Below are 15,361 nucleotides of genomic sequence, written 5' to 3' on the forward strand. Positions count from 1 at the left end.
TTCAAATTCTCATGGGAAACTTTTATTTCCTCCCGGAGCTGCAGCAGGGATAGGCTGCCTTGTGCTGGGGGCGGCGAGGGAGGGGGTAGATTTTTTAGGCCCCTCTTGCACTGAAGTTGTAGCCTTCCAAAGGTCTCGCTGCTGTGGGTGTCTCAGTCCCAGTCGTTTTCCCCAACCCAGACCATATCTGCAGTGCACCCACGCCATCACTGCTATCAACTCCTAGGGTTACTGCAGTGTAGGGTCCTGTCGACCTCTCAGGTGCTAGGCTCGCTCTGACCTTTTGTGTCTAAAATTTTTCTTTCTTGGGCATTCAGCCATACATATGCATGTATGTATGTGTGTGTTGTGTGTACATACAGACACACACACATAGGCTCCCTCTGAGTGTTTTGGGTGCATTTCTTAATTTTTTTATTTTAAAGCTTCAGTGCATGGTTGTGTATCCTAGTTGTTAGTTTAGTTCTCCATGTGAGCTGCCACCACAGTATGACAACTGACAGATAGTGGTGTAGTTCCACAACTGGGAAATGAACCTGGGCCATGGCAGTGAGAGTGCCAAATCTTAACCACCAGACCACCAGGGCTAGCTCCCTCAGAGTTTTTTGTCTGAAGATTTTTCTTTCTTGGGTGTTCATATATATACATACACACATATATACATAATTATATATGTATACATGCATACGTATATATTCACACACATATACATACAGAAGGATCACCGTAGATATATATGTACCTAATCTAGTATCTTCAGATGTTGCCACTTTGTTAGGATAGTCTTAAAACAGAAGTATAAACAAGTGCAGTCTGAAACACTCTGGTTTTGAGAACCAGGTGAGTTTGTGTTATCCAAAAAGGTGTTTCCTAAGGGCACTTCACTTGATGACTAGAGAACCATCATAATGGTTTCATCTTTTATCTGGGCCTTTTCTTCTGAATAAGCACATTTGGACTCCTGAATTTATCCTAAGACTTCCCTTTCTAGCACACAAATCAAGAAATTATCCTACCACCATCTAAGCCTTCTCTAATCACAAAAAATCTTAGAATAATGAGATTTTCAAGCTAGAAGAAACCTTAGAAATCAAATATTCCAACCTAAGATAAGCAAATAGGCCAATAAAGGTGATGACTTGCTTGATATCACACGGCTAGTTAGCAGCAGTATCAAAATCTTCCTCCTTTTATCCTGCTATCTTGCCTCCTCTACGTAATGCCACTTGTATTTTTTAAGTTGTCAGATTTGTGTCATACTCTATGTGGCTTCTGGCTTGCTCTCTCTGAGTTAGGCAGTTTAAATGAAACACTTAGCCATTTAGATCGTGTTTATTTCATCCTTTAGTAAAACAGAACCTGTAACTAAAGATATTCTCATGGCCTCTTCCATTAGAGTTGGGCTCCATCACCTTCTCTCTCATAGCTGTGCCCATAAGGATGTTTCTTGGTTATACTTCAAATAGTCTTGAGAACAGAATACCTTTTCTCACCTTGTTTTTATTCTTTGAACAATTGTCTTTATTATTTTGTCCTATAAAAACAATGTGGTTTTAAGCAGTTTTGTCAATACCAGCCCATATCGTTGACAGAAATAGCCTCACATCATCATACCTTCTTTCTCTCATGAACTGAAAAATACTCGCTATGCTACTATGAATTATGATTTAATACACTGACTCTAAAAAGTGGGTGTTCTGGGAATTGGCACAAAGAAAGGACAACGGAATGAGAAAGGAATACTGAGGTTAAATATACTAGGATACCTTATAATAATTGAGCCGCCTGTTATTACTGTATTTATTCGATTCAATTATTATATAGTGGTCAAGTCCCCAAGGTCAAGAAAGATCTCCAGGTTAGCATCCTTTAGTCAGGAATGAGGGCTACCACAAGCAGTGCAGTAAACAACCACGTCAGGAAAAGGACAAATTGTGTCTAAAATTAACCAAAATGAGAGACAGTGGGCCATCTAAATACTAAAGATATTTTTAATGCCAGAAAAAAATCTCAATAACAAACGATGATGAAATAATTTCAACGAAAAATCCTATGTGAAATAGCTTTCTTTATTTATATTCAACAAATGTTTGCTGAGCACCTTTTATCTAGCAGGCTGCAGGCTAGGCCCTGGGGCTACAGAGATGGCCCTCAGCCTCATGGAGCTCACAGTCTGCTGGGAAAGAGCCATTATACAAAAAGATACATTTAAGTACAAGGAGTATGAGGATGCAGAGCATAGAGGGCATCGTAGGGACACATAGCTGGGGCCTTAAGAGGGGGGGTTCCTGAGGAAACATTTGATCTAACATCAGTCCTTGAGGTATCATATTTTCTTGCACAAATAATTAATTGCTTGTTTTTATTGATACATAATTGTGGTTTCTCATTAATGTTACAGAACCCACTTGGACCTTTGTTTATTATATATTCCCACCCAGGAGTGATATCAAATATCCAGTGACTGGTAAGGCAGGACATAGAGCAGTCAGAATAGAAGGTAACCACAGTGCTAGGGCAGGGACCTGGAGGCTGCCTATGGTGCTGTGCATCAATTCTTCAATCTTAGGAAGGTCTGGGGGTCCTGTGGGATGGGCTACAGTGGAGGAGAACCCCTGGGGGACTCAGGACCACAGCCATGTATCAACCACTATAGCTCACAGGTACATATTGGTTGCATATCTGTCTTATGTATACTGGGCTTCTCTATTGAAATAGTCTAGATTTGAATTCAAACTTGAAAAAAACAATCTCTTACTATTTCAGACAATCTTATTGCACAAAACCAATCAGTAAGAAAAACTTAAAATCAATCAGTAAAAAAAACTTAAAATATTTTGTGAGAATATGAAGTTGCTAGTTTTACAAGGCATGAGTTTTAATGTTTTGAGAACTAGCATTTTTCTCAACAGTGCTAAACATAAAGTGTGACAACATTAAGCTTGCTTGATTTATTTTTCTTAAGGACAAACACAATAAAATTATTTAAAGAATTTCAATAATTTCTAAATTTAGAAATTTCATATGATAGGTAAATTTCAAATACCTCTTTCAATGTAAGAAAAAGAAAGATTTTAGCATGAGGTTAAATTATTGAATTCACAAAGAACAAGCAATTGGCTAGGACAAAAAGAATTATGTTATTGCTTAAAACGGAAACATAAATTTATTTCCAGCAAAAGAGAACAATTATATTAATTGAGCTTGGAGGCACCCTTGCATTGTCAAGTATTATTATACTGTTTAAATGAGGCCTTCATCTTTAATCCAATGAAATATGATAAGGCTGGCTCCCTGGTGCTAATCCAAGCTTTGCAAAATCCAAACATGTAATACTTAGGAAATACAAATCTTGTACTGTCTTTACTATATACCAAAATCTTATAGCCAAGGCAGAAATGCTTACATGGATAACTGATGTGGACTAAACACTGTAAATTCATGAATTTACTTTTGTTCTGCCCTGATGTAATTAGTGGGCCTTCGGTCAACTCTCTCTTCCTTTGAACAGGTCAAATAGTTACAAATATTTATATGATAACCTATTATAAGTGCATCAGATACAATCACTCTAAGAAAAGGGGACAGGGAAAATTGTTTTTCTTTGGCTTTAATCTCAAATTGTGACAGAGTTTGTGCTGAAAAGTGACCTCTGACCTCTGAATCTCTTACATCCTCCTATGTCTTTCACTTGAAAAAGAACAGGGTGTTTTGGTTTTTATCACTGGAGAAGAGCGTTGTTAAATGTGTACGTTCAGATTCATTTCTGAGCATGGCTCTGGTGAGAGTTAATTGAGAGATGTGTGTCACAGATATTCACATCTGAGCTCATGTGTCTGCAGGTCAAAGACTAGTTTAAAACAAAGGAAACTCACACTGCACTTCCAAGTGACTGTCCTTTCTAAAAGCCAGGAGGAAAGTGCCATGTATTGGGGTAAGCCATGGCCAAGAGGCGCTTCCAGACCTTGCAAGAGCTTTTCTGGCAACCTGAATATATTAACAGAGAAGTTGTTGGGTCCTCGTATCTGTTTGTTTGGTTTTTTTTTAAAGATTCTATTTTTCCTTTTTCTCCCCAAAGCCCCTCGGTACACAGTTGTATATTCTTAGTTGTGGGTCCCTCCAGTTGTGGCACGTGGGACGCTGCCCCAGCATGGCCCCACCAGTAGTGCCATGTCCATGCCCAGGATCCAAACCGGTGAAACCCTGGGCAGAGCACAGGAACTCAACCACTCGGCCACGGGGCCAGCCCCAGGTCCTCATATCTTTTCAGTAAGACTCCATTTGGTGGGCATATTTTAATTAAGTAGCTTATTTAAATTAAACCTGCATGCTACAAAAATAATCCCAACTCTAACAGATTTGCAGGTCTTAGCATATTTGTAGGCTTCCCCACCCCTCCCATGTACTGATAGGGAGGCGAAAATACGCCCTTTGAGAAGAGCCTCTTACCTTCATTCGGGGCTATTGAGGCAGCATTGTGGAGGGGACCCACATGGACCTCGGGATCTAACAGATGGAGATGTGGACTCCTGCTCCACCATCTCCTAGTTGAATAATCTAAATAAGCTATTTACCTTCTCGGAGTTTCCTTGCCTGTATAGCTTCCTTGTAGGGTTGCTGGGAGAACTAGGAATAATCTATGCACATTCAGTGAGGGACAAGGAGGTGTGCGGAGGAGGGGGAGACGTAAGCTCTTGATGAATAGTAGCCTTTGATTTTGTTCACTTTCCTGTTTCGTTTGTGTTGCGTGGTGGTGGTGATGGTTGCTGGTTTGCCTGCTCTTCACCAGCAGGATCTCCCCAAACACCAGTGCTGCGGTAGCCTAGACCCTTGCTCATGGCCCACACCAGTAGTTCTCCACAGGGGGTGACTTTGCCCCCTAGGGGACATTTGGCACTGTCTGGAGACATACCTGGTTGTCACAACTGAGGAGTGTGGAGGGAGAGGTGCTCCTGGCATCAGGCGCAGAGGGCCAGGGATGCTGCTAAACATCCTTCAACGTACAGGACAGCGCTCCCTCTCCCAACAAAGAATTATCCAGCCCAAAATGGCAACAGGGCTGTGGTTAAGAAACCCAGGCCTACACAATAAGCATAATACATTCTAGAGGCAAGGAAGCCATAGCAACAGTCAGAATATTCCTCATAAATTTCAAACTATCCGTGAAGGGAGTGAAGGACAGTCTTAGAAATAAGCACAAAATAAGTACAAATAACTATTGAACAGGCTGCCTAGGAGGTGGGTGTGGGTGGGTGTGTTTGTGATTTATTTTGAGTTTGTCTTTTTTTTCTTAACAGTACACCCATTCTTGCTTCAGATATATACAGTGTGACGAAGTCGATGTTCTGCACGACCAGTCTGGAATAAATGGTAACTTGCCCCGTACAAAGGGGGCTTTTGGGAATGCCGTAAATCTTCAATCCCGTGAATTAAAAGTCTTGATATGGGTGTGTACTTATCTAAAACCTGATCACATTAGGACACGTCATACTTTAGTGTGTAAGAAGGTTTAAAAGGTTTAATGTATAAAAAGGTTTATTATATATACCTCAGTGTATAAAACTTTTATTAAAATATAAAAGAGAAAGAATCTGTGATATAATCCCAAACAGGAACTGCACTAATGTTAACTTTGTTTTGGAGGCTACACCATGCAAACTAACAGTATAAACCACTTCAGGGTTTTTATGGACCCTTATGACTTTTGAAATATGGATATTGAACACAGCTGATCTGCTATTTCAAATCACACTATTCAAGTTGGTCCTCCCACCTCGATGACTTTTATTAGTTATTATAAGCTTTAAAATAAAAACTTCATTTATATTTTACAAAATCATCACCACTAATTCAGAAAGTCTTGTTCCCGTTTGAACCCAAGTTAATGAGATGGTCTAACTCTAATATATTTTGGCTTCTCACTTGAGGAATGATATTTTCAAACCACAGCAAGAAACAAAAAGCCAACCCAGGGAATGGCTGGGGTTGAAAGAGGTAAAAAACAGAGAAGAGGAATAAAATCTAGTAGTAATCAGTATTCAATTCTCTCCCCAGATTCCTTGAGCAAACAGTGTATGTATAGTTTTCCTATTCTCTCAGGATGTAAAAAATGCCAGAAAATATGCTTAATTTATAATAAGGTAATAATTTGGTTTATTTTTATACTATTTAATTAACTCATTTGAAGTAGGATTTTTGAGAATCATTCATAGGAGTAACTGGCTAATCCTGTAAATAGAAATGATGGAGATCCTTGAACCATCGAGAACCTGCATTTTCTGCTTAATTAAAAAAAGTGTAAAAAGGATTGGTACTACTGAAACACTGTTTAACCATCCCAGGAAAGAAAGAGGCTCTGGCCCTCAGGCCACCGGCTTGTAATGAATGCCAACTGGAAGTAAAGAAAAATTCACTTATTCTCTGTGATAATGTATTTAAAAGAAAAAGATTTGACAGTATAGGCAAGTCTGTGGTTGAGAAATCAGGTTTGAAGTCAGAAGACGCAACAGTAGAGACACCCAAATTCTGCTTTGTGCTTAGTTTCATAGGAACAGAAGAGAATTTAAGGCTGAGTAGGAAAAGAATCCTGAGTTGAAGTTCTTGGTAGTCTAGCCTTTTAAACTCAGTGACAGAATGCAATGTGTCTGAGTTCCCAGGCACCAAGTCAGCGGCTCCTATAAAGCTGCAGCATGGCCTCAGCCTCTGCTCAGGAGGAATGACTGACATCTACAAGGTTGTAAAGTATGTTATTGACAAAGTGAACAAGAAAAACCTTGAAAGAGGTGAATTAAAGTCAAACCAGGGGCCCTATTTTAAACAGGAGAATCTCATCATCTCAATAAAAATGGAAAATTTATGTAATTTCCTTATCATGTTGGTGAATTCATGGGTTACGGATACAAAATGAATTTTAGGGAAAACTGAGATAAGTGGGAGATTGTCTTCCAAGTTAAAATGAGGGAGAACAAGCATCCGCACTCTGTCAGAGGGAAACAGGCAAAGAGCCTGCGTGTGGGCAGACGGAGGTGGACTCCTGTGTCCATCCTTTCAACAAGTGTTAACTGTGCCACTTCCACGTGGCAGGCGCCAAGCTACAACTACTACAAAGGCAGTAACACAGTCCTGGCCTCAAGCAGGTAATAGGCTAGTGAGAGACTGGACAAGTAAACCAATAATTAGAATCATGGATATGATCTATTCTACAAATATTTCCTTGAGTTCTTGATGAGGTCCTGCATCCTACTTCCATCTTGTATTCACCCAACTCAGAATGTAACAGCTACTTGCATTGAAAATGTCTTTCTTCAGGAATAGCTGAGGTTTAGATAAATCTTTGTAACTATGAAAAAGCCTGAAATCCTTGAGTTCTAACTCTTTGAGGAGGCTGTACCAGAACCGCACAACACTGCTGTCGCTGCCACTGACCTCGAACCCTGGCCAGTGGAGATGGATCTCAAAGATGAGCTGTCCGATTTGTCCAAGGACATCTTCCAGAATAAGATTTTCCAGAACTTTCCATTCTGCACTTTCCAGATCTGCTTTGAGAACATCAATCTGTAACAGAATGATGAAACAAGTTTAGCAGAGTCAATAAAGGTTGTTAAAAATACCACCTTGATATCAGGAGCATCACTGTATAACTACCTCCCAAGAAAGCACAATTTTTCAAATTTTAGAGTTAGTGGTCTTTTTCAAATGGCTACTTATGACATGAATTTATAATCTCACTCCACACTAAATGTTAATATACAAATAATGAAATGCCAGTCAGAAATCATAACGGACCCTCTTATTTTCCGCCCAACAGGAATGGATGCCCCGGAAGGAGATGCTGGAGTGGGTATATCATGGAGCTCCATGCCCACAGCCTCTCCCCAGCAATCCACATACTGCTTAAAGGAAGCCAGCCACGTCCTGACAGAATGGTGGCCTGCAGGGAGGGACTGACGGAGGCCACTGCCTGTAGGGACCATCTCATAGACCTTACCCCCTTCCAACTTCATCAGGACTGAAAGCCAGGGAAAGAGTTCTCAGGATCTGAATACTGAACTTGTAAAAAAATTGCTATTATTATTCCATGATTTCTTGAAAAAGTATATACCATCATTGCATTCTGAAAAAAAAGGCAACATCATTTTCTGTTCATTTAATGAATATAAGTTTACAAGTTCACATTCCAGATGAGATGAAATATAGGAAGAAGAGCAGGATGGGGGAGAATTCACAATTAAGTTATGAGAATCAGCTCTTTTTCTGTTGGCTTTAGCAATTAATTAAGTTAAGAGAGTCAGCTCTTCTCTGCTGGCTTTGCACAAAATCCATTAGAATAGCAGAACCCCAAATACCTCCAGAAAGCAACGAAAGCTAATTACTTACCAAGTAGTTATATGGACCTGGCACCCTGCTAACTGCTTCCCCTTGCAAAATCCGCTTACTCCTCTCAACCATTCTGCAAGGATGATTATGTTAGTATCCCTATTTAAAGCTGAGGAAACCAAACTCAGAGAGGAACCCATCCCCAGTCACACAGCCGGAGAGGCAGTGGTGAAACATGAACTACACAGTCCATGTTCTTAACCACTACACAATGTTGACTCGCCATAAACCACCCAAGGAAAAATGGTAACTCAGAGTTCCTAAAAGGCTTTTGGTTTGGAAAATAAGGTGCTACTGGAAAGCGAATAAGCGTCAGTGAGTAGAAGTGTTGTTATCAGCATCACCATTTTACATTTGCGGAGCTCTTTCCAGCATGGACAATTACTCTCTACATACGTAATCTCAGTAAAACAGCCCCATAGGCAGACAAGGATTTGGTAAAAATGACTTTCTACTGCCAAGAAATGGAGGAGGGGGGCGGGGAGCGAAAGGGGATAATCTGACCCCAGAGGAAGGCAGACAGCATTCAGACACAAACTGGAATAATTAGGATGGAGGGAATGACTGCAGTTGAGCACAGGCTGTAGTCCCAAGATGTGACAGCAGAACCCTGAACAGCTCTTCAGGAAGCTGCCAACTGAAGTCACCAATATCCTGCCCATGAAAGCCAAGTATCTTTGCCTGTTCAGAAGGACGGATAAACACCAAGGGTAATGCTGCCCCAGCCTCGCCTCTCTCTCAGCGCATGTCTGTTTGATAAGTTTCTCATATGTGGCTGAGACGTGCCGCTCTCAGTGCAATGGTAACCTTCCTGGCATGATTTCAGAGTTGAGGGGAGGAGAAGACGCAGAGAATTTAGACACAATCACTCCAAGAAAATGGTCTTTGCCCGACGTCCTGTGATCCTGTGGGAGATGCTTTCACTCCGTTGCCTTGGAGAGTAGCTCCTGGTCTACCAGGGAAAGAGTGATGGGAACAACCCCAAGAATAGCAAGAGGACTTGGAAAAGGCTAGACCAGCCTGTTGGCTCAACGGTTATAAAATCAAAGAGAAAAAGTAGAAACAAAACAAACAAAACACCACTTTCTTTTCTGAAAGGAACTGAGCAAAGGTGGGGTCCACATGAATACACACAAGGCTGAGATATTTCTTATGAATTGGACACAATAGAATTAATTCACTCTTTTTTCATCACTGCTCCCCTGGCACTTCCTTGGCTTTGTTTCATCTTTGAAGTTTTAAGCAGATATTCCTGAATTGGGGTAATTAAGCTACCAAAAGAAATATTTAATCAAAACTTCACAAAATTTCTTAATTGGTACAGAAACTATCCAAAACTCAAAATTTATTGTGTCAATTCACATAGTCAAGAATTTCTCAGGTTCCTTAAATATCCATTTTTACCATTGTTTTCTGTGAGTTTGCCTATGTTGAATGTGATCAGCAAATCAAAGTATTAAAGGGACAGGGTAAAGTTAATCAGCCTTAAGTTGACCTAAAAACCGTATTGGTGAAGTATAGAGGAATATAGTTTACATACTTTTTTCCAAACATATTTCTAAAATAAGCTATCAATCAGAAGTTATGAGCAACTGGAAAGGAGCCAAATTATTAGGCTGAATCATAGCAAATAATATGCTTTGTTTGGAATTCCAATTTTTATTTACAAAATGCTGTCCTATCTAAAGAGCAACAAGTATGTTCAAACATGGCAACACCCCCGCCCCCTTTTGATTCCAGGGACTGAAAATTCCCCGCTTCAATCAGAATTGTACAGGCTGATCTCTATCACGCAGCCCAGGTGGTGCGGCCCTGAGGGGCACAAAAGCTCTCCTCTGCCCTCCGGCCTGCGAGCACAGACAGCCAAAATGCTGTGAATAAAACATGGTTTTCTCCTCCACTGTGCTCTTTCCATTTCTTGCATTTTAGAATACACTATTACCACAACTATTCTGCAGATGTAATTTCCATTGTTACTGCACCATGCACCCAGTATTATTGTATTAAACATCTCTACATAAGATAGGCCACTCTTAAGATTCTAATATCAGCTTTCAACAATTATGGCACTCAAACGCATGCAAATGATTACATGAGAGTAGTCGAGTGCCAATTCTAATAGGTTAAATCAGGTTTCTTGAGAAAACCAACCAAGTGTGAACTCCCGGTAAACTCTGGAATAACTGAAGACATATTCTTGGGTGGAAGGGTCTCAGAGAATGTAGATGAAACAACCTATTTGGTATAAGTTCAGAGACATGAAAGGGGTCCTCCTATCAAAAATTATCTCCTTTTCCTTGTGCCTGAAATTTACAATAAATCACCTTTCATAGAACTTTTTGAGGAAATTCGAATTTTAATTTTAGCGGGATTACGATGTCAGGCCATCTGGCAGCTTCCTCATCACGGGCACAAGGTTATCCCTGTGTTCATCCACCCAGAACTGCAGAGATGAGGAGAAAGCGGGGAAGGGGACCCAGCATTTACATTACTTTGCTAGGGCTGAGGTAACAAAGTACCACAAATTATGTGGCTTCAACAACAGAAATTTATTGTCTCAGAGTTCTGGTGGCTAGACGTCCAACATCAAGGTGTCTGACAGTGCCCCTTCCTCTTAAGGGCTATCTCTGTCTCACGCTTCTCTCCTAGCTCCTGGTGGTTTGCTCGCAATCTTTGGCACTCCTTGGCTTTGCATCACTCTGATCTCTGTCTTCATCTTTACAATGTGTTATCCCTGTGTGTCTGTGTCCAAATTTCCCCCCTTTATAAAGACACCAGTCACATTAGACTAGGGGCCATACTAGACCAGTCTGACCTCATTTAAACTAATTACATCTGCAATGACCCTATTTCCAATTAAGGTCACATCCTGAGGTATACCAGGGGTTAGTACTTCAACATATGACCGGGGAGGGGGGGGGGCAAAGTTTGCAGGGGGGAGCACAGCAGTGTTCGAGATAACTATCTCAATAAAGCTTTCAAGGAAGTATGTATGTTTGGGAGCCAATTCACAGGGCCAATGCTTAGGAAAAGTGTCCTGTACAAGAGATCCGAGGGTCAGCAACCCTCTGAGGCAATGATGGATGTCCTCCTACCAATCCCTGCATCAGCCAACAGTGACAGCTCCAACCTTGCTGAGTGTCAAACCCAGGGCAGGTCAACCAGCCTCCAAGACCCGTTAAAACCACCACCATGAAACCCCTCTGCTTCATTCCCTGGGCTTGTTCTAGGCCACACAACCAGGCCCAGCATTGGCTTGGGCCTTAAAAGGTGATTCAGCTTCTACTTTGGTCATGGGTACACTCGCTATTGACGACTTTAGCCACCATGCAAGGTGTCTGACTGCCCTGAGGTCACCATGCTGTAAGAAAGTCCAGACTAGCCCTTGCAGAGAGACCACATGAAGAGGCCCTGAATCAACACACAGAGAGAGATGCCTGGCCAACCCCAGCTACTCCAGCCACCATCTTGAGACAGGAACCAACCTAACGAGACAGGGCCATCTGCAAGGCCCCTGGCCTAACAAGATAAAGTCCCTAACCAATCTAACCAATCGGCAAGCTAGGAGAATCAGATAGAGACCACCAAGATCCACCTTCTGCAGCCTCTGGACTTTCCTGGGTTTACGCATGCGCCCTAGCACCCAGAAGTCCACTGAAGGTGACCCTAGCTCTATTAGCATAGTAAAAGTCGCACCCAGGGGTGGAGAGCTAGCATGCTAATGATACATGAGTCACATGTAATAGGATGGTACGAGACACTGCAGGCACAAGCACAACCCCACCTCTACATGCCAGGACAAGACCCTCCACCCCAGCCTTTGCCTAATAAAAGCACCCCCATCCCCCTCCCTAACGAGCCTGTTGCTGCCCCCCCTTTCCGCACAGGCTCCCTTGTGCCTCTCCTGTGCACAAACTAATAAATTTCTACTTTTCTACTCCCATTTGTTGTCTCTCTTGATTTCCATCCTGGGGGACAGTAAGAACCCAATGTTCCAATAACAATCTGACTGCAACCACAAGAGACCCCTGAACCAGCACTGCCCAGCAAAGCCCTTCCCAAACACTGACCCCCGGAAACTCTGAGAGATAACCAAATGATCAGTTGTTGTTTTAAGAACCTCAAGTTTTGGAGGTGATTCATTATGTAGATAACTAGAACAGAGACCAGTGCTATTTCTGCCAATCTTTTTAAAAATTAAAAGTTACCTGGATAGTGTCAAATACAATATATTTCAAAGCCATGATTTCTAGAAAATAATATATATTAACCAAAAAATATTTTCTTATTAAAAACCAATATATGGTCATTATTTAAAAATGAAAACTACAGATAAGCAAAAAGAAAAGGAATTAAAATGTCCATAATCCAGAGTTTAAAAACACTTAATTCTTGAATACCTGTTGTATTTTTTGCCAAGTATTTTTCTTTTCCATAAACATACATACACACACACAATGCATAGATACATTGGCATAATTACAACATACATGGGCATAATTCAAACATATGTGTTGTTTATAAAATGAGAATTACACTGCTTTCAAATCTGTTTTTTAATGTAACAGGTCGTGAATATCTTTCCAAGCCAATAGATTTTCACCTAAAATGTTCTTCCAAATGGTGTCCCTCAGAGCTTGCATAAGAATGTGATCGAGGTGACTGAGGGTCCCCGCAGGAGTGAGGGGGATGCGGGTGAGACCCCAGATCCTCCACCTCAGTTCAACAGGAGCAGCTCCTCTTTTCTCTTTTTTATATATTTGGAATCCCTCACAAACTTTTGCCTGAAAAAGAGCCTTCCTGCTAAAGAAAATAAGTTCAAAATCCTCCATCTATAACTTGATTTTTAATGACTTCTACATTGGTTTAATTTACTTAACCAATCCCCCTTCTGATAGACATTTAGGTTCTTTCCAGTTAGACGATATTACAGACTGATGTGATCAACAAAACTGTAGCTAAATATTGAAGTATGTTCCATCATTTTCTTAGAATAAGAAAATTCCCAGAAGTGGAGTAGCAGGTTCAAAGGACAGGCACAGTGTACAACTTTTAATAATTTTACCAACTTCTAGTCCCTTCCTGTCTCTGTTCTTGAGAAAGTGAGGACAAACCAGGTTGTGCTCAGGCTGGGAGCCCTGTGCAGACCCACCACAAAAGGCTCCTCCACTGTCGCCAGCCTAGTAGACATCTGCGTGTTGTCTTACCCTGAAGCCCTATGACTCTCTGGAACATTCCTAAAAACACCTCTGCCTTTAGGTCTGAACAATCCACTACATTAGACAAAAACCTGCATGCCATTTAAACAAAGAGCGAACAAGACAAATCAACTTTAAGTACACGTTAAGTTGTTTTTAGATAAGTTTTATTTAAAACATTTAAAAATACTTTATCTAGTGTTCTACATGAAATCTTTAAAAGGATAGAGATTCCTTTTCCACCTGGAAAAATGTGTTGAAGCTTAAAATTGGCTATTGCCATCAATTGTAAAGGTTATTAATCAAAATCCCTGGCTAAGAGCCAGAGCTACACAAGTAACGCCAATAAAATGTCAATATTAACCATCCAACTTATCAATCAACTAAGGCGGAACAAGGGACTTCCCATTCAGGCTGTAACTAACCTGCAAACACAGCTGCTTGCCTCAATATCAGCTGTCTCGATTTTGAGCCAGAATCATACACTATATGGTATTTACAGCCACTTCTCACATTATGCAAAAAATAGATTCCTGAAAAGGAATGTGGAAACTGAGTTTTGTAATTAGACTCATATTTTAAATTATTATTTATTTGACTCATTTAGTTATTTATGAATATTCTTAAAAATTAAATTATCAGCTACTTACCATCCCAATAAATCAAACTGTATTCATTCTCCATATTCACTACAATTTGGGTCAATATTCAATCATAATTTTAAAATAATTGTATCAATACTTCTTCCTGCTTTTTCATTTAATTAAGAAAAAATTGTTATTTAATGATTAAAGTGAAGTAAATCCGGGCTTTTATATATCGTGTACTTAAAGCAAGATATATCTGCACTTACAAAACTAAAAGCTGAACACATAGGAAGAGGATCTCGGTTTTGTAAAAATATAGAAGAAATTAATCTATCTTAAATGGACAAGAGGATTAAAAGTCTCTTTAAGAGCCTTAGACTTTAAACACACTAAATCAGGCTCCATTATCACTGTGGGCTGGCAGAAATGTAACATTACAAGACTTCTGCTACCACTGAGGCGAGAGAGATAAGCCTTGCCCTATGTATTATGAAAAATATGAAAGGTCACTCTAAGCTAACGTAGGACCAATTCTGAATAAAAGAAAATAATTTTTATGTAGTCATCAACTCACAGAAATGACCTCTGCAGGGAGCAACACTCTGTAAATGAATTTAAATGGAAAAAAGGGAAACATTTACAAAGGCTTTCTTTTGCCAGATCTCCAGCCTACTCCAAAGAATCTAACCTGAAGATGCTGGGCGAGAATCTTCAGGGCAGGGTGAGGTGATATAATGCACAGCCCCAGAAACCTAGGTCAGAGACAGGTAGTGGGTGAGCTGGTGACAAGTCAAAAAGTCAGCAGTGCTACTGGTGACATACAACAGCAAGGAACCAAGAAGTGCAAATTTTAGCAGGACTGAGATGACCACAAGGGACCTGGCCAAGGGCAGAGTCAGGCAGGAAGGCAGTAGCAGGACCAAGGACAGTGCCAGGCAGCCGCTCTAGTTTCTCTGTTTAGACCCCACTTCCCTGGGCAACTGAAAACCACCTTAGATCAGAACCCTATGCCTTAAAGCTACATCACCTGGTTAATTTATGTTTCTGGCCTTATTGTATTTATGCAAGCATTCTCAAGTATTTCTAGAAAGAGAAGGGACATGAAACACAAACATGTATAAATTATTCCTACACGAATAGATGTGTGAACAAATAAATAACCAAGTAAACACCCAAATAAAATGTTCTCCAGCCAGACAC

The 15,361-nt window shown here is 40.6% G+C and overlaps 1 protein-coding gene across 11 annotated transcripts in view; it reads right to left on the reverse strand.

Moving 5' to 3' along the window:
- The window catches only part of METTL24 (methyltransferase like 24), a 124,134-nt gene that overhangs the window by 28,105 nt on the left and 80,668 nt on the right, over positions 1-15,361 (reverse strand). For 6 of the 11 annotated variants that reach the window (XM_070223652.1, XM_070223656.1, XM_070223651.1 and 3 more), the window contains one exon: positions 2,049-7,554. In XM_070223652.1, the coding sequence (XP_070079753.1) occupies positions 7,240-7,554 (315 nt within the window). In that variant the 3' untranslated portion in view covers positions 2,049-7,239. Of the gene's footprint in view, positions 1-2,048; positions 7,555-8,376; positions 8,450-15,361 lie in introns of those variants that run through there. The other 5 variants (XM_070223655.1, XM_070223657.1, XM_070223653.1 and 2 more) reach the window with 2 other exon arrangements.

Source organism: Equus caballus, chromosome 10 (genome assembly GCF_041296265.1).
Source record: "Equus caballus isolate H_3958 breed thoroughbred chromosome 10, TB-T2T, whole genome shotgun sequence".
NCBI lineage: Eukaryota > Metazoa > Chordata > Mammalia > Perissodactyla > Equidae > Equus > Equus caballus.